This window comes from Cavia porcellus, unplaced genomic scaffold, assembly GCF_034190915.1.
Source record: "Cavia porcellus strain 051 isolate PalLab524CR breed Dunkin Hartley unplaced genomic scaffold, mCavPor4.1 scaffold_8, whole genome shotgun sequence".
Lineage (NCBI taxonomy): Eukaryota > Metazoa > Chordata > Mammalia > Rodentia > Caviidae > Cavia > Cavia porcellus.
Window position 1 is genome coordinate 94,269,224 of NW_026947491.1, and position 27,147 is coordinate 94,296,370.

The following is a 27,147-nucleotide window of genomic DNA, read 5'->3' on the forward strand; positions in this document are numbered from 1 at the left end:
TTGATGGAGGAGAGGCCAGCCTGGCAGCCCGGCTGCTCCCTGGGGTCCTGGCAGAAACTGTGGCGGGTGACTCAGCCTTAGGCCCGTGGCTGGGCCCGTGGCTTGGACTCGCAGGAGCAGGCCTGGCCTCCGCCGACTCAGGCCGCTGTCACCACTAAGTCACGGCTCCACACGGCCTGTGTGACTCAGCTGCCAATCACTGATGACAGGAGGCGCTGCCCCAACAGTGCGGCCACCCAGCTGCCTCAGGGGCGCTTGTCACACGGCAGGTGCCGCTCACAGCTGTGAGCAGAGCAAACCTTCGGAGGAGACCACGGCTGGCTTGGGGGAGCAGATGCGTGTGCACAGCACTGTAACCCACACAGGGGGCCGGGGCGCCCTCCCCAGGAGGTCCTGGAGGCAGGAGAGGCACGGTCCCAAGCCAACCCGGCTGTGGGTACGGAAGGCACAGGCCCCAGGCGGAGGCACAGGAAGGGGGCCGGGGTAGGCCAAGCACAGAGCCCATCACGAGGTGGGGACAGGCCATGGGGCTCAGTGCCACCCCAAGGGCCAGGTTCCCCTCAACACGACAGTCACAGAGGGCCAAGGTGTGTGGCCCACGGGAAATGAGGGGCGCAGTGACCCACAGGCCTGGGGTTAGGCTTAGTGTTAGCATTCTCTGGTCCTATTCCGAGCGAGCACGGAGACTTGAGCCCAGACGGCCTGGATCAATGGAAGCAGCACAGGGCAGCTCCGCGGTGGGGCAAGCTTGGTTTCTCCGCCCTCCCAGGGAGCTTGGAAGTCGTTTCCCTGAGTGTTTACCTGCAGTTGAACTCGAGTTCCGTCCCTTACTTGTTTATTATGAGCCCCTGCTCATTCTGGCTGAGGTCAGTGGAGACGGAATCGGAGTAGCAGTTATTTTAGGGTTCACACACCGCACCTTCACTGGGCCCTTCTGGGCCGGGCCGGTGACTCTGTCATCCTCATATCCCCAGGGGGGGACATTGCTGTCCCCAGCAGAGGGACGGCGAGACCAGAGCCTCACCAAGGACATAGAGTCCAGATTCTGCAAACATCGCTTCCCCAGAGCCCCCCGGTGGCCGGAACTAAACCTTTTGGTGACCTTTGATGCCTCTGCAGGATGCAGGTGGCAGTCGCGGGGACGGAATGGTCCCTTTCCACTGGCTCCTCCTGTTACAGATGGAAGGGCAGCCCTGCATCACAGGGAGAGCAAGCAGGGGTTCTCACAGGGCTGCCTCGGCCCTAACCCAGCGGGTCGCAGCCCAGCAGGAGCCAAGCAGAGCCTGGAGCCGCCCGGCCAGGCGGCTGCGTCCCTGCTGCATGGAAACTCCTCAGCTTCGCCTCTAGGTCAGAGGTCCCCGGAGTGAGGAGACCCCTGCAGGGTGGGGAACCCCGGCCAGCCACTCCTCACACAGACGGCTGACACCCCAACTGTATGAGGGACTCAGAAAAATCAGGCTCCACTAAATAAAAGGCCCAATCCAAAAACTGCCAGAAGAAACACAAAACATCAATGACCACCCGCGAAATGTGAACGAAAACCATGTGAGATGTCATCCTGCCCCAGAGAGAGCAGATGGCCAACAGGTCAGGGACAAGAGCGGGGGACGCTGCCAGGAAAGGGAGCTCTTCCCCAGTGCCCCCGCCAGGGGTGAATGAACACGATCACCTCAGAAATCAGTACAGACAGTCCTCCAAAACGAAAACCAGAAATTCCATTTGACCAGCTACCTAGACGTCTTCCCCAAGAGTTAGACATCACAGTAAGAGATCCGCGCACACTGTGTTGGCAGCAGCACAGACACCAGAGGCACACCACAGAGGCACCCTGCAGGCCACCAGCGGATGCCTGGGTATCTACGCACAGCAGAGCACTGCTCTGTCATAACGAAGGCTACGCTCGAGTGATCCAGAGGAGAATGGGAACCCCGAGACCCTGAGGGGAAGCTGCGTGAATCAGGCGCACAGTGCTCAGTATTGCGCGGTTTGTCTTCTAGGAGAAACCCCAGGTATCAATAGAGAGCACAATAAAAGATGGATACTGAGCAGTCATGAGTTCGATCCCTGGTACCGATAAAAACGAAAAAAGACCAAAAAAAAAAAAAAAAAGATGGATACTGAGATACAGGGAGAAGGATCTTTCTCCCGTGGTCAAGAGAGGGAGAGAGCGGGTGGGGGGTGAAGCGGTGACAGAGGGATTAAGCTGTGTGACAGCCACGCACCCACTGCACACAGCCGTGAGCGCCAGGGCCGCAAACGTGGCCTGGTGAAAAATGGAAGCCGAAAGAGATTACAACAAAGTAGGGTCCAAAGGGCTGGACCGCCTGACCTCTGCTGTCCAGCGGCGAGCACCACCCCGGCCACGCCCTCCACGCAGTGACGGGCCCTCTGCTGCCCGCAGCCCAGCTGGCCTGGCCCTTTGGTGCAGGGGCTCCTTCCTTGTGCATAGGTCGGTCCCTGACCCTCTCGGGCGCTCAGCACAGGGACCAGCGCGGACCCCAGTGCAGCCCTGGCCACGGCCTCGTGGGGACCTCAGCATGGCTGGCTGTGAAGTGGAACACAGGGGGAGAAGGCACAAAGCTGTGGACACGTCGAGGGCCGCCACCCTGCAGAGGCCCTCCCAGCCTCGCCAGTCGGGGCGAGCAGGCGGGCACTGCTGCCTCCCCTTAGCCAGCCCTGCTCTTCCGAGTCCCTGCTGGGCTCGCTTGGGGCTCACCCACGCTTGTGTGTGTCACCCCGAACGGCACTCAGTCCCTGGTTTGTAAGCTGCCTCTGCGGGGATTGGAGAAGCAGGTGTCCGGAGGCCTCGTGGGAGATTAGAACGGGCTTTCTGTTGGCTGGTGTCCAAACCTGGCCCACGCGGCCCGAACTGAGACACAGGTCACGCTTCTGTCACAGTAAACCACGGTGACGATGGACCTGTAACGTTTTGCCTGGTACGAAAGCTGCTGACTTCCACTTTTATAAATGACTGGGTTCTCATACGGGGTCCAGCTCAGGGACAAAATGATGTACAATACGATGCACAGCTCAAATCCCAGGCTCCTAAAATACAAATCGCCAGAGGACACTTGGGTGATGAGATCCGGGAGTTTAAGTTGTCATTGTCCGTAATTCAAGTGTAGATGAAAGAACTGGGGACGGATGGGACGCTGCATCAGTGTCGGTCCCTTTAAAAAGGGCTGCCTTGAAGACGACCGACCCCATAGAAGGGCCTGGATGGTCTTAATCACACCTGAAATTCCTTAAGTAAAAATCTAGTTAATTAAAAAAAGAGATGGGCGTTCTCTGCCATCTGACAAATTTTACCGAGTGCATTTGAGAGCCTCATCTGTGTCACGGTGCGCAGTCCGGTCCTTTTTACTGCTGAAAACCTTTCACCTGTGCCGGTGTACCTTACCAGTTCCATGCTTAATGGGCAAGTGCTTGGTTTCACACGTGCCTGTGCTGAGGTTTGCACACCTAACAGGACTCCTACCTCCTCTAGGCTGATGGACAGGAGCAGGTGTGCCCATCTGCACTTGCTGGGCGCCTGTGTTTGGGCTTCAGTTGTCCCCTGTCCTCACCAGCACTTGGCATGATTAATTCTTTTAATTTGAGCTGATTTGGTGGTGGCACAGGGCATCGCACCGTGGTTTTTATTTGACAGCTAATAGAGTTGAGCTCATTTTTATCCATTTATTTGACTTTGTCGATTAGAGCTTTGGCAACTTAATGCTCTGACTCACTCCGCACTGCAGCCAAGTGTAATAAACCGGCTGACGTGCGGTTTAGTCATCTGGCCCCCGTCGACTTCGGCTGGATTTTGGTCCCCGGGGCTGGTCCACACGGTCCCGGGTGTAGGGATAGATTATATTCACTGGCGCCCCCGTGTTCTGGGCACAACTCAGGGTGTGACACGGGCGACGTCTCTGTCCTCACAGCTGCTCTGTGAGGGCGGCACTGGCATCGTCTCCACTTGACGTGCAGAGGAGCAGGAGAGGTTGGGTTGCTCTCTCGGGCTGCACAGCCAGCAAAGGGCGACCGGCTCCAGGCCACACACTCACTGCTCTGCGCGCTGCCTGAGGGCCCTGGATGCTTCAGACAAGCTGTAGGATGGCTGCAAACTGAATAAACAAATGGACTTGTTGACTGCAGAGAGGGAAAAATAGTTGCAGAACAGGACAAAAGATCAGTGTGCTTAGTGAGTGAAGGGTTTCACCAACCAACAGAAGTAAACAATCTCAGGAGGAAAAGGACTAGAGGCCCCGGAGGTGGGGAGCCCCAGGGTTTCTGCGTACTTTTCCATGTCTTTGCTCCCCTTCTGGCGGTATTTCAGCACATTCGGGACTGCGGAGCTCTGCACCGGATCTCCCTGTACAGATCCTCGCGGGCCTGCCTGACGCCCAGGTCGTGCAGAGTATTGGTTAGGAGCTCACATTTGCCTCTCCATTTCTGTGGATTTTGGTTTCGGCACCAGCCCCGTAGACACCAGAATGTGCAAGCTTGCAGGTCCCTGGCAGGAAACAGGCAGGTGACACACAGGCTGGGGGAGCCTCGGTGCACAGCGACTCCCTGAGACTCGTCTTCCGGTCACATACAACCCCGAGTGCACGGAAAGCCTCACTCTGCACCGTGGCGGTGCAGGGGCTGAGCTCACTGGGTCCTGCCCCATCCCGCCACGGACCAAGGCCAAGGGAGGGCTGCGCCTCAGGACGCGCTGAGCTGCCACCAGGGCCGCTCTGCAGGGTGCTGTCCTTTGTCTCAGCAGAGGGAAGGAAGAGAGCTCTGGCCTGGCCTCTGGGCCTCGGTGCTGGTGACCCTGGGCTGCGGCTCCCCAGGGTGGGGCTGTGGCCGGCATGGCAGGTGAGTTACAGGACGCTCAGGCTGTCTGGGCTGCTCCTGGTAGGTGTCAACATCACCCCCCACCATCGCAAGTAAAGCTGCTTCAGACAGGATTTCGGGGTGCACACAGGAACTCGGGGTGCACACAGGAACCCAGGGGAGTGCACAGGAACTCAGGGTTGCACGGGAACTCGGTGGCCTGGCCGAGGTCCCATCCACCAACCACTCGCAAGCCGCACAGGATCGCAGCGCGTCATGATTCCTGTGCCCGTGACACCAGGCTCCTCGTGTCAGAGCTGGGGACGGGGCTCACCTCGTCTGCGTGCTTGTGGGAACCCTTGCATTTCCGGCTCACCCAGCTGCATGCAGTTTTCCCGCGCCCTTTGTTTCTTCTCATGAGCTTGAGTTTGTTGTTTTCAGTGTTGGAGTCGAACCCAGAGCCTCACACTGGCGACACCCTCAGGCGTTCCCTCCCTCCCTCCCTCTCTCCCTCCTCCCCCTTCCCTCCCACCTCTCTCTCTCTCTCTCAGGCTTCCTATTTTTTATTTTGAGACAGGGTCTTGTTAAGTCACTAAGGTGCCCAACTGAGCTTGAAGCTTTGATCCTCCTGCCTCAGCCTCCCAGAGTGCTGGGATTACAGGGTTGCGTGTGAGCCTGATTTCCTCCTGTTCCTGGCACTCTCTTCCCATCACAGCCACGCCCTGGCCTGCTCCTGAGGTCACCTTACACCAGCCGCACTTGGGATTGGAGGGCATTTCCTTTAAGGCCGCACCCTGCACCACCTCCCAGACCTGCTTCAGGGGACCCGAGAAAGAGAAGGGGGAAGGGGAGGTGTCCCAGGTGTCCCAGGGCAGTGTCCACAGACGCCTGGTGGCCCGGCTGGAGATGCTGGCACGTGGGTGGGTACTGACGGTGGCTGTGGCTGGGGGACACAGGGGCAGTGTCCTTGGAGCAGACGGAAAGGCAGAAGAGAAGGCGGGTGGCAGAGCTGGGGCAGGGGCATGGTGGGAACAGCATGGATCCTACCTGGCACAGAGGCCAGCTCAGGACACAGAGAGTCTTAGCCTCGGGGATCACTGGTGTCCAAAGTGGGGTCTGCCCTCTGCCTGCTCAGCCAGCAGAGCGAGATGGGGGGAAATCCTGTCCCTGACTGTGTCCGTGTCCAGGTGGCTGTGGACATCAGGGTCCCTGCCCCGTCTTGGGCAAAGATCGACCGGGAAGCGGCGGGAGGCAGAGGTGCCCGAGCTCTGGGCCACACATGGGCGCCGTCCTGGCCCGGGCTCCCCGTGTCCAGCTGTGCTGGGGCTCAGGCCCTTCCATGGTGACCCAGGCACCACAGGAGCTCTGAGGCCCAGTGTGGGGTTAGTGGGGGGACACGGGATGACAGGCTTGGAGGCCAGGTGTGCTGTCCGCGGCCATCCCAGCCGCTGAAGACTCGGGGAGCAGCGCACAAACCAGGACCCAGAGCGGAGACGCTGAGCGCTCAACGCTGCCCCGGAGTGAACCCCCAGAGGGTTCTGCCCTCCCCGACCTGAGCAGGGGAGTCAGGAGCGGCTGGGGTGCAGACCTGCTCTGCGGCAGGGCCCGGCTGCTCCAGGGACTGCTGTCACGGGCCGTGCACGCTGTGTCTTTGAGGGAGCCAGCCTTGCCGGTCACACGGAAGGCGCGGTCCGCATGGTGCTGTCCCTCTGTCCCTCCCTCTTACAGCAGAACCACAGCGGGCAGGGCCCAGCCTGGGTGACCCCGGCTCTGCAGGGCGGACGTCTCTCCTACCTTTCCCATGCCCGCGTGGGCGTGTCCCAGCTTGACCACCACGGGGAAGTGCGGGGCGGCGACCTGGAAGACACAGAGGAAGCTGTTAGTGGCTGCCGGGACGGGACGCTGCCCACACTACGGGTGTCACCAGGGGCCCCGGTGTGCTCTGTGGGCGGGCAGTGGCCTCGCCCCAGTTCCTGCCTGGACCAGACAGCCTGGGCACCCAGCAGACTGCAGAGACGGGAGAGTGTGCTGAGGTAACTGCTTTCATACTCAGGCTTTGGTGTGGTGCAATTGCTGACAAGCCATTGCACTTCTGTGCCTCAGTTTCCCCATCTGTAAAATGAGGAAACAGTAGCACCACCCCAGGGACGGGGTGAGTTACCACACAGGCGAGCTCCGTGGGTGGCAGCCTTGTCATTTCTGGCATGGTTCTGTCTCACAATCTTTCCTGCAACGTTAGCAGCCAGGCCTTCACCAGCCTCTATAGGAGATTTCTTAAAAGTGGTGGGCTTGGACTTGAGATCCTCCTGCCTCAGCCTTCTAGCGTACTGAGATTCCAGGTGTGCACCTCCACATCTGGCTGCGTGACGGTCTGTGTGGGTCCCTATTGTTTCCACTGTCCTGGGACACCTCCTGTGCTGTCACCTCTGAGAAGGATCTGCTGGGTGCACAGGTGGGGACAGGGCTCTGAGATCTACAGCCCTGGACCCCAGATGCCCGCCCGCCCGGGGAGGAAAAGCCAGACCAGGGCTCACACCTCCGATGTGAATTTCACGGGTGTGGCCTGGGTGTGTTTGCTCTGGTGCTAGAAGTTCATTTTACGTCACCTGGGCGCAAAGGCTTTCTTTCCCTCCAGAGGCTGCGTGAGGCCTGATCAAAAGGTCGGGAGATTTTCAGTTAAAAAGCCACAGTGAGGACACTGTCCAGTCCCCTCGGAGTCCTCCCCTCCCGACACGACACTCTCTTCCCACCGTTCCCGCGCGTCTTTCCCAGCTAGGACAAAGATGCAGTGACCCCAGCCCCACAAGCTCTGAGACCCCGGCGCTGCATCCCACCCCCTGGCCCCCCTGGGCTTGGCCGGGACTCCATGCTCCCCTCCAAAGCCAGGCCGGGAGACGGAAGCGCTGTGAGCCGAATCAGGAATCAGGACGCAGAGGCAGCCGGCCCCTCGGGAAAGGGGACCCCACAGCTGCCTCGGGGACGGGCGAGTGGTCGTGGTGACGGAGGATTTGAGGGGACTCGTGGCGAGGTGTCTTCCACTGTACAGGCATCTTCACTGGATTTTCCCTCACGCTGCCCCTCTGTGGCCCTGGCCAGGGCCATCGCCTGGCCATCACCCTGTCCCGGTGCCCACCGGCTGAGCTCTGCCCTTCGGCCCTGGCACCCCACGGCCCCACTCTGCACCTCCAGGGTTGCTGCCTGCCCTGCCATGTCATGGCTGCTGTCACCACAGCAGAAGGGCCAGCACACCCCAGGCCTCACCCCAGCCCATGTGCCTCACGCAGCCGGCAGGGAAGGTGCTTCTGCTCCCATTGTACAGACAGGGAAACTGAGGCTGGAGTCGGCCGTGGGGAAGGGGCAGAGGCAAAGTCTCGACCTCCACTCCGTCAGACCCCAGTGTTCTTCCAAGTCAGGGCTGGACTGTGATTGAAAACTCCCCAGACCAGGCTAAATCCGCTCTTCCCTGCTGTCTGTTGAAAACAAACGCATTTAAATTTTTTTTTTTTGTCTTTTTCCTTTTTATCGGTACCAGGGATTGAACTCACGACTACCTGCTTACAAGGCAGGCTCTTATGCCGCTGAGCTAAACCCCCAGCCCCAGCAAACACATTTAAAAAGGAATCGATATCTGACTTGGCTCCCAGAGCGACCGCGCTCACCACAGCACTAAGGTGTCTTGTTCTCGGACTTATAAGGGCTTCGGTGCCCCGGGGGCAGGGCTTTTTATTTACTTATTTCTAATAAACACTGTTTGTCTCAAGTCTGGTCCACTCCGTGAGCACACGCGGCGCCGGCCGGATTTGTCTCCTGGGGGCTGCGTGTGTGGCAGTGGCTGCAGGCGATGGGCGGGCCTTGCCCAGCTGCCCGGGGGCCCCCTGAACCCCGGGGCCCCCTCCTCATCCTCTGCCCCACAGCCCTGGGGGAGTTCTGCTGCACACCTCAGCCCTGCGGCCGCACTCAGCTCCCGAGGGGCACCACCTGCAGTTCACACCCGGCACGTGCCACCGAGGCGCCCGAGCTGGGTGTCTGCCAGGCCCGTGCCCACCGCCTGGCCACGCTAACCGGCAGTCTGCACACCGTGATGCGGAGCGTGCCCTCTGGCAGCCTTGGCTGAGGGCTGGGTGGGGGCACCGCCAACTGGTCCCCAAGTGGTCGTGAAGGGGAAAAATTAAACTTTTGAGTCAAAGGCTGCCCAGGATGCCCGCCAAGACCAAGCGGACGTGTCCTTCGGGCTGAGGACAGGGCGCTTCCTCCGGAGGTGACCCAGGCCCCGCTGTCCTTGTGTAACTGATGGCTCGCCGTGTAACTTAATGGGTGACAGGATGTGAGACTGGACCGAAATGTTCAGCCTCCCCCGATGACCACGACACCATGATGACCCCGACCCTCCTCACACGCCCCGAATCTGCTCTTGAATCTCTCCGCTCACCCTCCCTTTACAGCCCTGGAGCCAGCCGGCCAGGGCTCCGGCTCTGGGAGAGGTCCCAGTCAGCCCGCCGGGGTAGCAAACTGCCTCCTAGACCTCCCCCGTGCCCATCCCTGCCGCGTTCGGTCCGTTTTTCCTAACAGCCATGCCCGCTTCCGCTGAGGGGACCCTGGGCTGGAAGACACTGATGTTTCACCAACGGGCCACGCAAGGTGGAAGCGAAGCCAGGGCTTCACCTCGGGAACTCTGTCGCCTGGCACAGGCCACGCAGCGCTGACTGCGCCTGTCCGCACCCCTCAGGGCCCTCCACGACGCTCTGCTGTGAGGGTGACGGTTGTCGCTCAAGGCTCCGCCTGCTTGTTGTGTGACACCTGGGCCAAGTCTCGTCCTGAGCCCTAAAGAACCACAGAGCGCCGGGGAGGTGGGCAGAGGCATTAGGATCAAAGGACGAGGGAGATGCGGGGGCCGCAGGGGAGGAATGGGGAGCCTCAGAAACTGCGGGGGCCGCAGCTAACATCCGGCTCAGAGCCGCCCCCTCGGTGTCGCTGTGGGCGGTGACCGTGCCTGTAGCTGCAGTGCCCCAGCGAGGACCCCTTTCCAAGGAAGCGAAGGCTGAGGGTCCTGCTGGCTGCTCCCTGGGGAGGCTGAGTCAAAGCAGTCTCTGCCCAAATCGGCGGCCCTGGACCCAGATCCTGCCCAGTCCTGGACCTGGAAGCCAGACCCAGGCTGGGGGCGTCCCCTGCTCCTGTGGTGGAGGTTTGAATCCCAAGTGCCTGGTCCTGGCCCATCACTGCTGTGATGCGAGTGTGTGACCAGGGCAGCTCATGGCTGGGCTGTGACCTGCGTCTGGTGAGGCAGAGGTGGGGTCCCCCCAACACTGGCCACTCAGCAAGGCGGTGGCTCGGACCTGCCAGGGCCACCAGGTGCTGCCAGTCCCTGGGCCCCTCTGTCCCTGGACAACGCTGGCATAGGTGGGTGGAGGCTGGCAGGTCCTGGAGGACCTGGGCAGCACTGCAGGACTGTGGGTGCCAGTGTGTGGATGGTGGCGGGGACCCTGAGAGCCGGTCATCCCTGGGCCCCAGGGACAGTGGGTGACAGCTCGGGCCTGACCGCCCTGTCTCAGTTTCTCTCCCAGCAGGTCACTGCCATCCACTGACGGATGAGGGGCAGAGCCTGAGACCTGAGGGTCACAGAGTGGCCCCATGAATCACTGCCGCGGCGGCGTGGGCAGCACTGGGGGGCCCGGGGTCCAGCACAGAGTTGAGGTGGGGTTCACCCCATTCCTGTCCCTGCCTCTGTCTCGTCCCAGGGACATGGTGATGGTGGGGAAGCCATGTCACAGTGGGAATGGGAAGGGGAAGAAGGGGGAAACTGAGGCAGGAGCATGACAGGAAGGGCGGCCAGAGGAGACTGTGAGGGACACTTGACAAGGACCCGCTCGAAGGGCCCTGGCCGGGTGAGACCCGACAGCCATTCACAAACTTAGCACCACGGGCGGGGGAGGCGATGGCCTGGAGCCTCCCAGTCCTTTTGCCTGGTGACAGATCTAGAGGTCACCTCGGAACAGCCCCCACCCCCCGGCTTTCCACCGCCTCCCCAGCTCGGACGCTGGCACCCACCGGCCACAGGGCCTTTGCAGGTGCCCTCCTCCTCCGAGACTGCCTTGGTCCCCTTATGCTCAGCCAGGATCTTGGCCTTCTTGTCCCTCCAGGTGCCCGCTGTCACCCTGTCCTGCCAGCGCATGTATATCTGTGGGTTTGTTTAACTCAAAGTCCAGCTCTGGGGAGCCTGCTCCTGGCCCAGCGTGCCACAGCCCCCACCGTGTGTCTCACGCCCGCCATGCCTCTCTGCTGGCGTCTGCCCCAGCGCACCCCACCCCACCGTGCCCTGGTTGTGGGGGTCAGTGTGCAGGGCTGCTTCCTGTATCCCCGACAGCGGAACAGTCAGAAACAAACAGCAGGAGGGTAGCGGTCTGCCTGCCACTGTCCCCCAACGGTCCTCCCGCCTTCCTGTCCCCCTCCTCCTCCTCCTCCCTGTGCTCCTCCCTGTCCTCCTCCCCCTCCTCCTCCTCCCTGCCCTCCTCCTCCCTATCCTCCTCCCCCTCCTCTTCCTCATCTCCCTCCTCCTCCCCCTCCTCCCTGTGCTCCTCCCCCTCCTCCCTGTCCTCCTCCCTGTCCTCCTCCTCCCCGTTCTCCTCCCCCTCCTCCTCCCTGTCCTCCTCCCTGTCCTCCTCCTCCTCCCAGTCCTCCTCCCCCTCCCTCTCCTCTTCCTTATCTCCCTCCTCCTCCTCCTCCCTTGTGCTCCTCGCCTGTGCCGTGTCTATGGTGTGGCCTGAGCACTGTCTGCCTACAGCCCTGATACAGATGGTCACCCTTCCTTTTCTGGGGCTTCCGATGACGGCTGGGCGCTGAGCACTCTCACCCGGCCTCGGTCCTGCTCACAGGTGTGTGCTGTAAGGGGAGGCCGAGGGCCTTGGTGCCACAGGTGCCCTGATGCCTGGCTCAGACGCTGCCTGCCTCGGGCCGCGGGCGCCAGGTGACGCTGCTGGTCCGGTTCAGGGAGACGTCGATGGCAGAGAACAGGCGGGCGGGAGAGCCCCGTGGCTCCGAAGCTGCAGGGGACAGAGGACGGCTCCGGGGGCCCTTCCTGCCGGACACAGCCAGGCGCTCGTCCCCGAGGACCAGCAGCCGGCACTCCTGCTGCCGTAAAGTTTGGGTCCATGACGCCAGGTCACAGGGACGCGATCTGGGCTTCAAGCTCAGAGATGGCCCCTTCTCAAGTGGACAGGACCACGCTGTCTCTGAGCCTGAAGCTTGGGAGGCAGCCGGAGCGAGCCTCCTGCTCGGTGGGAAAGGTCACATCCCTGTGTTTGGTCCCTTGCCCAGCAAATAGGCACATACTAGGGCTTGGTGTTTGTTGACTGAATTTATCAAATGGCTGAAACTCAGAGTGCTCAGCACTGCGTGATCCTCAGGGGTTGCAGCTGTTACCACCAGCAGCAGCTCTGGGTCACTGCTGTGCCCTGGTACCGGCGGTCCCAGGGTCCCAGGGGCTGCCAGCCTGGCCTCTGCGTGTGTCTCAACCTCCTCACGATGGGCACCCAAAACTAAATTAGACGCTGGGTGCCGCTGAGGTGGAGCCAGCCCGTGCCTGGGTCAGGACAGCCTCTTGCACTGGCCCGGGGCTCAGAGGACCTGGCCCTGGCCAGACAGACTCACGGGCTGGGGAGGCAGCTGGTCCATTAGTGGATGGTCTCAACTTGGTAAACTTTCAAGAGAACTGGGTGGAGATGCCAAAAAGCGGAGACCCACGTGGTCACCTGGAGAGGGTTTTGCCGGACGAGGTGGCAAGGGTGGTGCCCAAGGTGACACTGCATGGGGTTTTGCAGCTCAGACAAGAGTCTACCAAACAGAGGAAAAGGCTTTCCAGGTGGACGCACCCAAAGGGAAAGGGAGAGGGGCTGGTGTGGGGTTGGAGGCTTCGGGGGACATCGGGGCCAGCTGTGGGGTCGGGGACCAGCAGGGCAGGCAGGCCACGGCTCCGTGTGTAGGGTGGACCCCGTCTCCGTACGTGTGTCCCTGTGTGCTCAAACATCGGTTTATGGAATACGCACATTAAAACCAAACCAACAATTTTGCCATCCACAAACCTGGAACCTCAGAACAAAACAAATCAAAACATGCAGGCCTCGGCCTCCCCTCAGCCTGGGAGCAGGCGGGCGGAGGGTGACCTGGACCTCAGGACCCCGGCGTGGGTCCTCCCGGCTTTCCGCCCTCTTCTCTGCCCGCGCGTGGTGGAGCTTCTCTCACACGCCACTCCTGGAAGCTTCAGAAACATCTTCCCGCTGGAACCCCAGCCCTGGGGGGCTGAGGCAGGAGGGCCTGGGCCACACAGCAGGACCTTGTCTCAAAAAACCCAAACCCAAGCCAAACCAACACGAGGAAGCACTCATCACGGGGAGAGGACGGGCAGGGGGAGGGCACAGGGCCAGGGGAGCGGGTGGAGCCAGGTCATGAGCGCCTGAGGGTACAGAGGGGTCAGCGGAGCCCCTTGTGCTCCGCCGGCTTCAACACCAACACTGGCTGCCAAGCCTCAGTCTACCCCCTGGTAAATGGGTCTGTGTGGAAGGACTGGGCAAAGACAGAGAGCTCAGCCCGGGCCTGCAGCCACCGCCCTGCCAGTCCTCTCTGCCGAGGGGGACAGTGCCGGCGGGAGGACCAGCCCAGGCGCGACGGATGGGGAGGGTGAGCCTGGCAGGGCTCTTCTGCCCATTCAGTGCCAACATCACTTTCACCCTGTGAGTGCCTGCCGTGGTCACCTGGCGTGGCCTCCCCAGTGGACCGGCAGTGGGCAGCCCCTGGGTGGGGGCGGCGTGTGGGAAGGTCCGGCGCTCACCTCGGGGAATGAGCGGGTGAGTTAGTGAATGAAGTCACCAGGGGCCGCCAAGGTGCAGGGCGGGCCCTGCTAAGTAAAAGCTGTAACAGGACCTGCGGGACACGGCTCCCCTGAGGGCGGCCGCTCTGTCCCTCACTCCTTCTATTTAAAAGCTTTTGTTTTTTTTTTCTCATCATGCAGCCCAGGCTGGCCTTGAACTTGCAGGGATCCTCCTGCCTCAGCCTCCTGGGTGCTGGGATGACTGCCCGGTGCCGCCACACCTGGCCAGGCTCCTTGGAGGACAAGCATTTCCTCGGACCCTGAGCCTGCTCCAGGCCCTGCTGTCCTCTGGAGAGAAGCCTGGGAGGAGCCATCGCCATCTCCGCTCTCCCTCAGCCTCCTCCTTCCTATGGGCGTGCGCTGTCCCTGTCTATAAACAGCCTTGGATGCTTTTGAATCAGGCGAGGCGGAGGGCAGTGCTCGCGCTGCCCGTGGACATGTGCGTCCTGCCAAGAGCCCCGTGGACGGAATGTTCAGAGGCTGCAGAGCAGGACGAGCGGCTGCCAAGGCCCTGAGTCACCGCCCAGCCTGCACAGCACAGCCGTGGACGCCTGGCCCAGGCCTGGCAGGCGGAAAGGGGCCCGGGACCGGGTCTCTGCGGCACAGGGCCCACTGCGAGAACAGCGCGCTGAGCCGACCTCTGTAAGAGGCTCCAGGGACACAGGAGTCCGGCCGGCCTGGAAACTGCGGGGGCAGGTCCAGTACCCACACTGCCTTCCCCAGCCTCAGTCTACAGTCTAATGGGTCTAAGTGGAAGGACTTCGGAGGGCAGGGACGGCCGGGCTCTCCATGGACAGGGTCGGGAGCTGCTGTGTGAGGCTGGCGGGGGCCCTGCAGCTGCAGGCCGCCTGGTGTGGTGCTGGACACTCGGTCTCAGCCTGCCCAGCCGGTACCCAGAACTCGCAGGCTGGGCCAGGCCTGGGGGCTCTGGTCCTCCCGACTGTACGGGCACCACTCTGTCCCTTCCTGGCTGGACTTGCACTTGAGGGAGGGAGGAAACGGGGGCTCAGAACGCCTCAGGGCCTGAGTCCCGTGGGGCTCACACCACGACCAACCGACCAACCGGACTGCAGGGCTCGTTCTCAGCCTCCTGGTCCAAGCACAAGCCACGTCCACGCTTCCCTCTCACTCAGGTGACAGCTGCCAAGGTGCGTGCCGCAGAGATCGCAGGGTGCAAACCAGAAATGGTGCCGGGCTCTGGTCTCTGCCTCAAGCACCTCAGTTTCCCCTTCCGTGGAGCAGACTGAGCTGCGAGGCATCCTGAGCTCTCTGTCCCATCAGGCAGGAGGTGGCTCCAGGCAGGACTGCTGGGCACAGACCAGGGCACAGACCAGGGCACTGATGCGGACCCCGAAGACTTGGAGTGATGTTGCAGGACGTCCCTCCTGCCACCAGCACGAATCCACCTGTGCACCTGCAGGGTATTCTCTGCGATCTGGGGAAACTGAGGCTCAGAGACTCGGGAACAAGCCAGCCTGAGAAGCAGCTCAGCAGTGTCCCACCCCCACTGTGTGGCTGTCCTCTCCTGGCTGCCCAGGAGAGGGGCATGCCCCTGCATGCCAGACTCAGCCGCGCTCCGCTGCCCATCCTGGGCTCCCGGGCTCGGCCTGGGGCGGATGGTCCAGTGGGGCCCGCACAGCGCCGTGTTTGCCTACGGTCCGGATTAGTCCAGCTTCGTAAATAGCTTGGAAGAGCAGCTGGCTGTCCTGGGGACCCAGAGGCCCCACCCAGAGTGGCCGGTGTCCCCTGCTCTGTCCCCGCCCCAACGTCTCGGCTTGGTGGCCCTTTGCACTTCCTCCTCCTGCCTCAGTGGAAAAGTCCCCGCTGGCACTTTTCTCCAGCCTCATCCCTGAGGACAGGGCGCTGGGGGAGCGGGGGAAGGAGGAGGGTACAGGAGGAGGAAATTCCTCTTGGGGCACAGAGGCCACCTGGGTCACCAGGAGACAGTGTGGCTGCTTCCGTCCCTGGTGGCCGAGGGGTGGCCCCGAGGTGGCCTGGGGAAGGGCAGCGAGAATGTGCTTTTCCTCAGCCACACTCTGCTTAGCGTGCCCGGAGCGCGGAGCCAGGAGGGAGGGGCAGAGCGCAGGGCCAAAGGCCGGACCTGGCTGCTTGCCGGCCACCACGCCAGGGTCCTGCAGGAGCTGCCCCGAAGCGTCCTCCTCCACACAGGGGACCCCTCGAGTCTTGCAGGGAGAGGCCCCAGGCTGCTGTTTCTTACAATCTCGGAGCAGTGTGCATTGCTCTCATGCTGGAGGAGCAGAGGAAACTGAGGCACAGGAAGGGGCTGTGACCTCCTCAGGAGGTGCAGTCCGGGGCCGGGGGGCTGGGAGGGCACCTGTGTCCCCAGGGCAGGGCCTTCATAGTCACCGATAGCTGATGGCAGAGAACAAGCTCACCTCCACAGAACTTCCTGTCTGGGAATGCTGGTGACATATTTTTTGGTACTGGGACTCGAACTCCGGCCCTTGAGCTTGCCAGGCAGGTACTTACACCACTGAGCTACATCCCTGGTTCTTCTTTCAAGGATTTTTTTTGAGTACCAAGAATCCAACTCAGGACCTCACACTTGCCAGGCAGGCACTGTGCCACTAAGCTAAATTTCCAGCCCTAGCAGGGACAGGGTCCCAGGGCTGGGAGGTCACTTTCTGGTCCCCTGTGGCACCCTCTCTGCCTCTGTGCAGGAGGGCAGTGAGCTGGGGCCAGAAGATGCAGCCCCTGCCTGGATCCGCTAGGCCACTAAACCCGGAAATATTTTCCTTGACAGTCGGGGCCTCCCTGCACCCCAGCCACCCCAATATCTCCCCTGGGCCCCTTCACCCAGCTCCTCCAGGGAGTGGACACCGTATCACCCTGTGGATGGCGTCACTCCAGGTCGGTGGTTCTGCGGACTCGGCTGGCCTTTGGCAGGTGGCGCCGAGCAAGACTCACTCCCTGGCTCCCGGGTGCTGGCCCTGCTGTGCAGAATCCCCTCCGGCCTGGGCACTGCGATCGAGGTCCAGTCCTGGTGCAGAGGGGAAGCTGGAGCTCAGGGCCTGCAGCAGGACAGTGCCTTGGGGACCAGCAGCCATCCCCTGGGTTCCAGTGCCCCAGACGGGCCAAAACCCAGATCACCTTCACCTTCTACCCTGCTGCCACCTGTCAGCACTGCGATGGGTTTCCAGGCCGCCAACATTTTCCCTGGTTGGGTGGACCCCAGGCCCTGCCCTCGTGAGCTGGACTGGACCTGGGAGGATCCCTGGGCAGAGGGGGCCCAACACACTTCACTGCAGGTGAGCTCTATCTGTAACTTTTTATTTATTTTTTAGACAGTGTCTCATTACGCAGCCCAGGCTGTCTAACTTCATGTGGTTCTCCTGCCTCAGCCTCCTGAGTGCTGAGATTACAGGTGCCACTATGCCCGGCTTTGTAACTTTAAAAGTGCCACCAACCTTTCCAAAGTGGGAGATTTCACGAAGGTGCTCTTTCCCCCAGCCATGGCTGGGGGCGCCTGTGTGTGGTGTCTCTGCAGACAGGGCAGCACCTTCAGAGCTGAGGCACGTGGACGGTTCCAAGTGTCCCCTCAGTCCCTTCCCCTGGGTTGGCATGGTCAGCTGCTGGCCCAGGGCTGTCTGGGTAGGGGCTGTCTGCACAGAGTTGATGGCCGAGTTAGCTGCCCTTGTCCTCCTCCCTGGCTCAGGCCTTCTGGGCAAGGGGGTGTCCAGTGTTCATCTGCCTGGGTTTCCGGGTGTCCCACACTGCTCCCCACCCTGCTGTCCAGCCTGCCCCGGAAGTTGGGCATCTTGACCACTAAACAGGGGAGACTTCCTGGACCCTTGCAGTGGGTACTGAGGACTACAGGATTATGGAAGAGACAGGGCTCACGGGTGCTGGCCAGGGCTAATGCGGGCTCAGAGGATGGCAGTGTGGCCTCGGGGGAGACCCTGGTCCCTAGGCACCAGAGTTGGCCAGGGTCAGGGTGGACAGAGAGGGAGGCTGGGTGGGAAGAGTCTGTGTGTGGCCAGACCCAGGCAAGGGGAGGCAGAGGTGGTCACCGACCTAGTGGGAGCTGGACACTCCTCCAGTGCAGACAGGGAGGAGGGAGGAGCAGAATGGGAGGAGCAATGGGGAGGAGTAATGGGCAGCCCAGGGACACTGCTTGGATGTCACCCCCGGGATGCAGAGAGAGCGGGAGCAGGGGCCATGGGTGCCCTGTGAGCTGGCCTGGGTCAGAGGAGCCCCAGGGCCCAGCGGCAGGGATGATGGACACAACCCCTGGAGCGCTCTGGCCGTGTCTGGCCCAGGGCAGTGCTGGGCAGAGAACTGACACTGAGCGGGTCGGTTTCTGCCAGATCGGCCGGGTCCCAGGAGGATGAGGTTCCTGGGCCTGGCTGGGAGGTGACCGTTTCTATGCCAGAGTGTGGCTGTGACTGGACCTCGTTGGTACCCTCCAGAACCACAAGGACACTGCTTCCTGCGGGGCCACAGGGGCTGCAGAGGGCTCGCTGCTTAGGGTCCCACGGTCTCTGCCAGCAGCAGGTCAGCATCAGCTCAGCTGCCCTCGTGACTCTGGCCGTGGGGAGCGGGAGCTTCAGGCCCTCAGTGGAAGCTGGGCAGGGGCTGCCCCTTGCTCCTGAGAGCCGGCCACCTCCTTCCTGTGTGAGCCCTGAGGAGTCTATGCAGGATCAACCCTGCCTCTGGAAGGAGCCTGGAAAGGAGAGCCTCATGCACCCCAGGACCTTGGCACCCGAGGAGTTGGGGTGCAGGGCTCCCCACTGCCCCCGAGCCCTATCCATCTGGCTGGCCACAGAAGAGGGTGGTGGCTGGGGTGCGGGCTTCCTGGACACTGGGGACAGGAAGGGCATGATGTTTGAAGCTTTGTGTGCGAAGAGAGTCAGGAGGCCATGGGGTGGAGACAGTCAGGGGCAGAGATGGTGGACACTGGCCCTGCGCTCCGCCTGTCCACGTCCGCACCCAGCACAGCTGCTGCACACCCGGTGCCCGGGCTGGCGGGGCGACACCTGGAGCTGACGTGGGGACCCCACACATGCTCACAGCTTCTGACATGGGGTGCTCCCTGCCCAGAGAAGGACAGAGACACAGGGACAGCCGGAGACACCTGACGCCCCGTCTTGTGGGACGAGCATGGAAGGCACCAGGTCACCCACGGGTCCCTCCCTGGAGATGCTGCTCTACCTATAAACTCAGACATGTAACCCCGTTCCGGTGACCCACTCCTCAGCCTGCTGGCCCAGGCTGGGGGCAGGACCCAGCTTCTCCAAGCTCCCCGAAAAGAGAGCAGGGAGCTCTCCGCCTTGCCCATTGCCCTTGGTGGCAGCCATGTTTCTAGAAGGTTCCACGCAGTGTCCTCACTGAATTTCCAAGTGTGCATTCTTTCCTGCCTCCACCTCCCAAATAGCGGGATTATAGGGCTGTGTCCCCACGCCCAGCAGGATTTCAGCTCTGTCCATGAAGACAGGCCCCGAGGACCAGTGACCTGGGTAACCCGGGTAACCAGGCTCCGGCGCCTCTCCAAAGCCGTCTCCAGACTCTTCCCGTCAGCAGCGGCAGGGAGTGGATATCCCACGAGGCCAGGAATTTGCTCTTGGCTCTCGGATGCGCTCGCTGTGAAAGCAAGCGAGATAGCCGTGGGCCGGGCCCTGCTGCCAGGGTGCCAGGCGCCGGCGGGCAGCAGGGACAGATAAGGCGGGGTTCTGAGGCCATGAGGGCTGCTGCCCAGTCCCCCGGCACAGCTCGGCCTGGGTCTCTAGCTCTGGCCACCACAGCGTCTGTCTGCAGCTTGTTAGGAAACCCTAAGTGAGCAGACGCCACAGGTGGCCATGGCCGGGACGCCGTCCCTTCGCTGCCCGCTGTTTACCCGGGAATGGCCCTGTGCTCCTGGGGGCTCCCTGCCCCCTCCGCCTTCCCACCCTGCCAAAGATGGGTCTAAGGGGAACACCCAGGTTGTTCTTCATGTGTGCTATCTCTCCGTGGGTCTTCTGTTATCCCCGTCCATCGATCTATCAATCATCTATCATCTTATCTGTCACCTATCTGCCTAGCATCTATTATTCCTTACCTACCTATTTGCTCTGTCTTTCTATTTCTCCTCCATTCATCCATCATCTGTCTGTCTGCTGTCCACCTCTATCATCTATCTGTTAATCTATTGATCTACCTATGTCTTATATCCATCCATCCATCTTTTTTTTTTTTTTTTTTGTCTTCTTGAGACAGGGTCTCACTGTGCAGTCCGGGCTGGCCTTAGGCTCACTTTGTAACCCAGGCTGGTCCCGAACTCCCAGCGATCCTCCTGCCTCAGCCTCCCAAGTGCTGGGATTACAGGCCTGTACCATCGTGCCTGGCATCCATCTTGCTGTATCTATCATCTGTCTTTCTGTGTGACCATCTCTTATCTGGATCCATCCATTCATCCACCCAGCCATGGAGCCAGCAGCCTCTCTTTGTGTTCCACCGTCAGAATCTGGTACCGTGTTCGTCACGTCCTTGGGGCTCAGTAGACACTGGTGATGAAAGGATCACATTTCCTGTGCCGATGAGCTCGGGAGATGTTTATTTATAGGTGGTGCTGGATCAATCAACGGCTTCACTTTCTCTGCAGACATTGGCACCAAATATTTGAAGTACAGACCCCCCGGGTATCAAAGTCAGTGTGTGAGGAGGATTTCGGGGCGCCTGGCACAGTTCTGAGTTTAGATGGCGGGAAGAGGGGCAGGTGCACGCCGGGCTCTGGCTCGGTGTCTGTGACCGGACGCACAGCTCCTCCTACAAGGGGATGGACACTGCGGCTGCAGTCCATACGGCCTCCTCACTGGGCGCCCTGCGCTTCTCTGGTGTCCCCGCTGAACTCTCTCCTTGGCCAGCACTGATGTCAGATCCTGTGGTCCAGTGCCTCCCTGGACCCTGCTTGGTGTGGTTTCGAGTGACCTCCTTCCCATTCCGCCCTCAGCCTGCTTTCCTCTCTCATCCTGCCAGATTCCTGCAGCCCCGGTGCGCAGCCCTCCTCTGCCCTCTGCCCCCTGCCCTGCTGCGCCCTGCCTGGAGCCTCTGCCCACCGCCCCGCTCCATGGCACCCACAGGCCCCGAGCTGCCTGCCCTGCCCACACTGGAGACTGAGTCTCTGTGCTCCTTCAGGGCTGTGGGCCACCTACCCTCTACATTAACTGCCAGAGGCAGGCGAGTCTGCAGGCTGAAAATCAGAGGCTGGCCGGGGACCACGGGTGGCTGCTGGGTGGACTTCGGTTTCCTTCCGGGGCGAGTGGACGTGCTAGCCAGGCTGAGGGGTGCAGCTGTGCCTGCCTGCGAATCGGACTCTGGCACATGAACTCGACGCATTCTTAGGAAACCCAAACGAGGCCTCTGAAGATGTGGGGACCCCTTGTTGGAGAAAGCTTTGTAAGGCTGCGGAGTGTCTGTCCCTGGCCTCCAGAGACGGGAGACCCGCCTCCAGCACCTGCCTTGAGAAGAAATTCCCGGCAGCTTCCAGAAGAGAACAAAACACAAGCCAGTGTGGCACAGCCCCATCCGAAGTGCACAAGGTGCCTCCCAGTAGCTGACCAGCCTGGGCCGCTTATGTGCCCTGTCTTGTAACTGGCTCTAAGGTACCCAGGTTGGCCGTGCACTCATGATCTCCTGCCTCAGCTTCCCAAGGGCTAGGATTACAGGTGTGCACCTCGGGGCCCAGCTAAGCCGTGTGCTTTTTAATCTACCTAAGAATGACTCTTGTCTTACACTCAGAGCCATTGTGAGTGTGACTAAATGTGCACACACTTTACACCTCCCAAGGCAAGGACCACAAACCCTCCTGCCTGGCCGGTCGGTTTGCACAGCAGCCTGAGGGGAGTCATCCCTCAGGGGCGCTCTTCCCCCGCTGTACTCTCACTCTCTGTGAAATCCCAGACACTGGGGATGGGAGCGGGACGGGTCCCGAGTAGGAGGAAGGAGACGGACGGAGGAGGAGGAGCGGGGTGAGATCCAACACCTGGATTTCAAAGTGCCGCTGGGTTTTCTGTGGTCCTAACCTGATGTCAGCTCGGCCTCCTCCCGGGTGACAGGAGGGGACAAAGGTCCCCTGTGACCCTCCCTTACAGCACTCTGGGGGCCCAGCTGACGAGATCCGGCAGGGACTGGGCTCAGGACAGGCCCAGGTGATAGGGCAGGAGGGCGGAGGGGCCGATGCCTCAAAGGCCCCTGGAGAGTGAGTCCCACTGGGCACCAGTGCTGGGCAGGCTTGGCAGCCCGGAGTCCAGGGAACCCCCTAGAGCCTGCAGTGGGCTGGTGAACACACGCATGAGCACGCACACACCTAAGCACACACACGTGTGCACACACACATGCACCACACGTCTTGCATACCTCATACACACACTTGCACATGCACACACGTGCAGGCACGCACACACACGTGCACACAGGAAACAGCAAACGCCCGCAGATAGATTATTTTTGTTTTCCCTCACCGCCAGCGCCAGAGTCGTCCGCGACATTCCTTTCCCTGCTAGACAAATACGCTTGTGTAGCGGAGCTGCCAGGAAGTGAAGAAATCCTGGCCCGCCCAGGGCCGCCGCCTCCCCCTGGCAGGCTGCACGGGGCTCCGGGCTGTGGCCCTGTGACTTTCCTCCCCGGAAAGGGGAGAGCGGCCAGGAGGCCGGCTTGGACTCCTCCAGGAATCCCTGGGTGCTGCACCTTCCGCTGCACCCCCTCGGGAGATGAGGCCCAGGAGCAGGGAGAGAGAGGTGAGGGAGGGAGGGGAGGAGGACAGAGGGTCTGGGGGTGCAGGTGAGCATTCTGATGAGGCCTGCCTTCCCCAGAACATTTTTCTTAGAAAATTGAGGACACCACTGCTAGGGACCTCAGAGAATGGCCCCAGAGAATGGCTGCTGCATAGCTCGGGGCCCTGGTATGGCAGAGAAAGGCCGCCGTGTGTCTTTGTGGCTTGGGGTGCTCATGAGGCTGCTGGCATCCCGAGGGGCGGGTGGTGGTCCCCACCCTGCTGGGCCACATCTGTCTCTGGAGCTCCTCTCTCCTCAGAGCCCCCGAGAGTACCAAGGTCTCCTCCACTCCAGGACAGGGCAGATCTCCTCTCTCCAGCTTGGAATCTGAAAGGGTTTTTCTTTTGTCTTTTTTTGAGACGGGGTCTCGATATGCAGGTCCAGCTGTCCTTGAGTTCACTTTGTAGCCCAGGCTGGTCTTGAACTTGCAACGATCTTCCCACCTCAGCCTCCGAGTGCTGGGATGACAGGCGTGAGCCACCACGCCCGGCTCAAGGGATCTGAAAGTTCGAATGCTCTGGAAGCCCCAGCAGTTCCCACCCGGCAGCCCTGAGGTGGGAGGTGACGAGGGGCAGAGAGAGCTTGTCTGGGCGCTGGGAGTTGAGGTGAATCCACGAAGCGGGCCCTGCACCGGCAGTGAGCCTGGGCAGTGGCAGAGGCCATGCAGCTTCTGGGGGCCGCAGTCACTGCAGGGACCCACACATGTTTCCACGCAGTGACGCTGTAGCACACAGGGAGCCAGGCTCCGGCAGCACCTCAGGCTCTGAGTGAGGTGTGAGAGCAGAAGCAGGAGTCCCATGTGCCCTGGAAGGACAGAGCCGTAGGGACACCACAAGGACACTGCTGGAACAGGTCAAGCTTCAGAAGTTTGCCACAGCACCAGGCAGAGCGGAGGGAATGGCAAGTCGAGCTGCACGTGCCTGGCCCTTGTATTCGTCAGCTTTCTGTCACTGTGACGAATCGCCTGAGAGCGTCAGCCTAAAGGAGCAGAGGTTCACCGTGGTTCGTGGACCGGAAGGGTTCAGTTCAATCACGGGGCTCCCTTGTTCCGACTCTGCACTGGGGAGTCCTCCTCCTTCCATTTTTGTCCCATCGGGTCCCTCTTCGTGACAGTGCCATCCACATTCTGGGTGAGTCCCCCTCCGTGTGCCACCCCACAGGGCAGTTATCTCAGGGACCCCTTTACAGATGTGCCCGGAAGTGGGTCGGCGTCTCTCCATCCAACCAAGGTGGCAGTGAAGATTGGCACCACCACACTGAAGCAGATGGAACCCAGATACTTCTGCTTCGTGAGGTTGTTTGCCAGGTGTGGCAGTCTCAGTACAGACTAACGCCTGACTGTGATGGCTCTGAAGCCCTCCACCGCTCCAGCCCTGTGAGTACCAGTGGAGTGCAGATGGGGCCTCCAGGCCCCGCACCCAGGGGCAGAGGCCCGTTCTGCCGCTAGAGGGCGCCCAGGTGAGCGCTTCGGCATGGATAATGGGCAGCCAGGGCGGAGGACAGGGCTGCTTCCCCTGCAGCTCCACTCTGGTCGGCTGTGGGACGCAAGGGAAGCTTCCGGGCCTGGGTCAGCTTGGGTCCGCCCAGGCTTGGGGCTGTGGTCACCTGTTTTGTGTGTGTGTGATTCGCTTTCCATTACTGTGATAAAATACTAAGATGGTCACTTTGCAGAAGGATGATTTATCTTGGTTCACGGTTTCCGTTCACCTGGGCCCGGGGAGAAGTCGTCCAGCAGGGTGAAGGCGCATGGCAGGGAAACCGTTCACCTCAGGATGGCCGGGAAGTGAGGAGGCAGGACGGCCGGTCCCTGTGTCCCTTCAAGGGCTCGCCCAGTGACTCAGCTCCTCTCACTGGACGTCACCTCTCAAAGGCCTTGGGATCTCCAAATAGCACCACAGAATGGGGTGGGACCATGAGCACATGGGCCTCGGGCACCGGGCAGAGCAGGCCTGGGTTCACCTCTCCACCATCACCTGTACCCTGGAGCGCTGGCCTTTGGGCTCAGAACATGCTGTCTGGATGCCTCTCCACGGTGCAAATCCGGGGGAGCAGGGTGGCACCAATGGACCCTCCAGAGCTCCTTGGGGTCTTTCCCTGAGCCTGCTCGGGTGCCTCCTCCAAGGCCATAGCAGATGAGGCAGAGACAGAGGCCCTTGTGGCCCTGAGATGAATTATGGTGAACTGGGTATTAAATACCCTGAAGCACCAGGTGAGATGCTGTTCCCTAGCCTGTCGATGCCATGAAGGACAGGCCGAGATTGGTGCCACATACCCCGAATGCCTGCTCGACACCCACAAATTCCTAACGCCCTCTGGGATCTGGGAGCTTAGGGGGGCAAGCAGTGTCCCTGCGAACTTAATAAAGTGCTCCGTTCCTGTGGGTCTTTTTATGCTTACGTTCTTTCGCTCATGGCACAAGCTACTCGTCTCCCATTTACAGTATTCTTGCAGAGCTTCTTTTGTGACAGTTATTCAAGTTAGAATGGAGAAGATGTAAGGTGCGACCCTAGTGAGATGAATTCTAGGAGTGAGGGTGCAGGACACATGGAGCTGTAGGGCTGTGGCCTGGGAAGCACGGAAGTGAGGCTCTGTCCCAGGAAGACCCTGCCTCTGGGGCTCTCACGGAAGCAGCAGGGCCTTGGCACAAGTGTCTGCGTGGGAGGTGCAGTCCGTGCAGCCCGTCAGCTCTGAGACCTCGGCAGGTACATTAACCTCTCAGAGCCTCAGTTTCCCCACAGGAAAATGGGACGGTTCCCGACTCCAGGGGTGGCTACAGGATTAAACGAGACACACACACGGAGAACAGTTGAGCCTGGAGCCCGTGAGCACCAGGGCATGGCTCCCCTTCCCTCTCACTCCACAAACGTCCAGCAGGGACCGGTCAATCATGGCTGGGTGTTATGGACTCCCTGTTCTCACGGGAGCCTGCATGGGCATGGAGTGGACAGAGGGCCAGTCTCTGGGGAGCACTCGGAATGAGGAAACAGAGTCCCCCACCGTCCCCGGCAGGCAGTGCCGCTCCAACTCTGCGCCCGTTGGCAGCGATCCGCTGTCCAGCGGCTGCTGCGGCCAGATGTGCCGGAGAGGTGGGACCTGGAGAGGCTGCTGGGTCTCAGTGTGCCCCTCGGAGTGGACACTGTCCGCCTCCGGATCTGGATTTGCTGTGTGGAGGGAGAAGCCGTAACGCGGGTGGTCTCCCGTCCGCTTTCATTTCCACACGTGCTCCGCAGCGGACGCTGTCTGCTGTGCGCTGTCCCCAGACACGGGTGCCTTGCCATGCTCTGTGACCTCTTGGACTGCGAGCTAAGCAAACTTTCTTACTCACAATCTGAGTGTTGAGGATTTCACTGTCACAACACCGACAATGACTGTGAATTGGTCACTTCCTCAGCCTGGGGGACCCGCTGCCTGGCACAGATGTGTGGCTTAGCTACGTCCCTTGCTTGGCCCAAGGGGAGGCACAGGGCTGAGGTAAGCAGGTCGTCGGGCACCACCTTCTACGACTCCAGCCGCCATGCCGCGAGGGCGCCCACAGCCGCAGGGCTGGGCCTGCACCGGCTGGTCCCATTTGCAGCTATGAGAGCGAAGCGATTGTTCTTTAGGAACTGTTCAACACCTCTGGAGAGAGACAGATTAGAGAGACAGACAGCATCACTGGAGAGAGGCAGATTAAAAAGTGCTAGATTCCGCCTCCCTCCAAAGAGGTGTCCGACATCAAGAAATCAAATAATGACAAACGCCAGTGGGTTATACGGGAAAAGGAAGCTTCTCCGTTGATGGTGGCACTGTAAACTGGCATGACCACAAGGAAAATCAAGTACAGAGTCCTCAAAGGAAGCTAGAAGTCTCCTTCGACCCAGGTTTTTCCCTGCTAGGCATCTTCCCAACAGATCCAAAGGCGTCGTATGGCCGGGTCCACGCACATGGGTGTTCGTAGCCGCGCAGCTCACAGCGGCTCAGTCCTGTGTCCAGCAGATGCAAAGCAAAGGACCCGGGGCAGGGTGGTGACTTGTGCTGTGACGCTAAACCTGAGCACTTGGTAACAGACGCACCTTGAGACCACGACACGGTGAGGCAGGTCAGGCACACACAGAGGGGCACACTGTTTCTCTTATATGAGAAGCTAAAAAATCTGCCGATGTACAGATCAGGAACAAACTAGAAGTCAGCTCCGCAGGAAGTGGGGCGATCATTTTCAAATGAATGAGGGGTGAGGGGTGGAAGGAGGGAAAGAGGATGGGGAAGAAAAGAGCTGAAAATGAAGAAAATGGAAAAGGGTCCGAGATTCGGAAGGAGGGAAAGTGTGGCAAGGACGAGAAAGGCAGGATTCACATGGTCCCACCTCGTACTGAGCCCCACGACAAACATCGGGGTCACGCAGTGCAAACATGTATTCCTAAGAAACTCAAAACCGACCACCAAAGGGATGATTATGTTTTAGGCCCTGTCCCGTTAGCTCTATGATGTCACGGAACAGTGGTGGGCGGGGGACGTGCGTGACTCAGTTCACGGCGGGGTCTGAGGCCAGCCCTGTCCGGAGCCACCCCCGAGACCATACCAGCGGCCTCGCTACCCAAGACCCTGACATCACGGGGTGACTCAGGCAGGGGCGGCAGGACGGGGAAGCCCTGGTGAGGGCTGAAGTCACAAAACCTCAGTCTAAATAGGGACGGCGGTCACATCAGTAGACAAGGCTGGGCCGCAGAACTGAGTGGT

The 27,147-nt window shown here is 60.8% G+C and overlaps 1 protein-coding gene and 1 long non-coding RNA gene across 6 annotated transcripts in view; both read right to left on the reverse strand.

Moving 5' to 3' along the window:
* The window catches only part of Syn3 (synapsin III), a 288,914-nt gene that overhangs the window by 28,541 nt on the left and 233,226 nt on the right, over positions 1-27,147 (reverse strand). For all 5 annotated transcript variants that reach the window (XM_023561243.2, XM_063255545.1, XM_005000137.4 and 2 more), the window contains exon 7: positions 6,598-6,660. In XM_023561243.2, the coding sequence (XP_023417011.1) occupies positions 6,598-6,660 (63 nt within the window). The remainder of the gene's footprint in view (positions 1-6,597; positions 6,661-27,147) is intronic.
* On the reverse strand, positions 20,212-20,929 carry LOC134477435 (uncharacterized). The gene is made up of 2 exons (XR_010049520.1): positions 20,812-20,929; positions 20,212-20,425 (listed from the first exon to the last, which is right to left on the reverse strand). It is a non-coding gene; the product is annotated as an uncharacterized LOC134477435 (long non-coding RNA).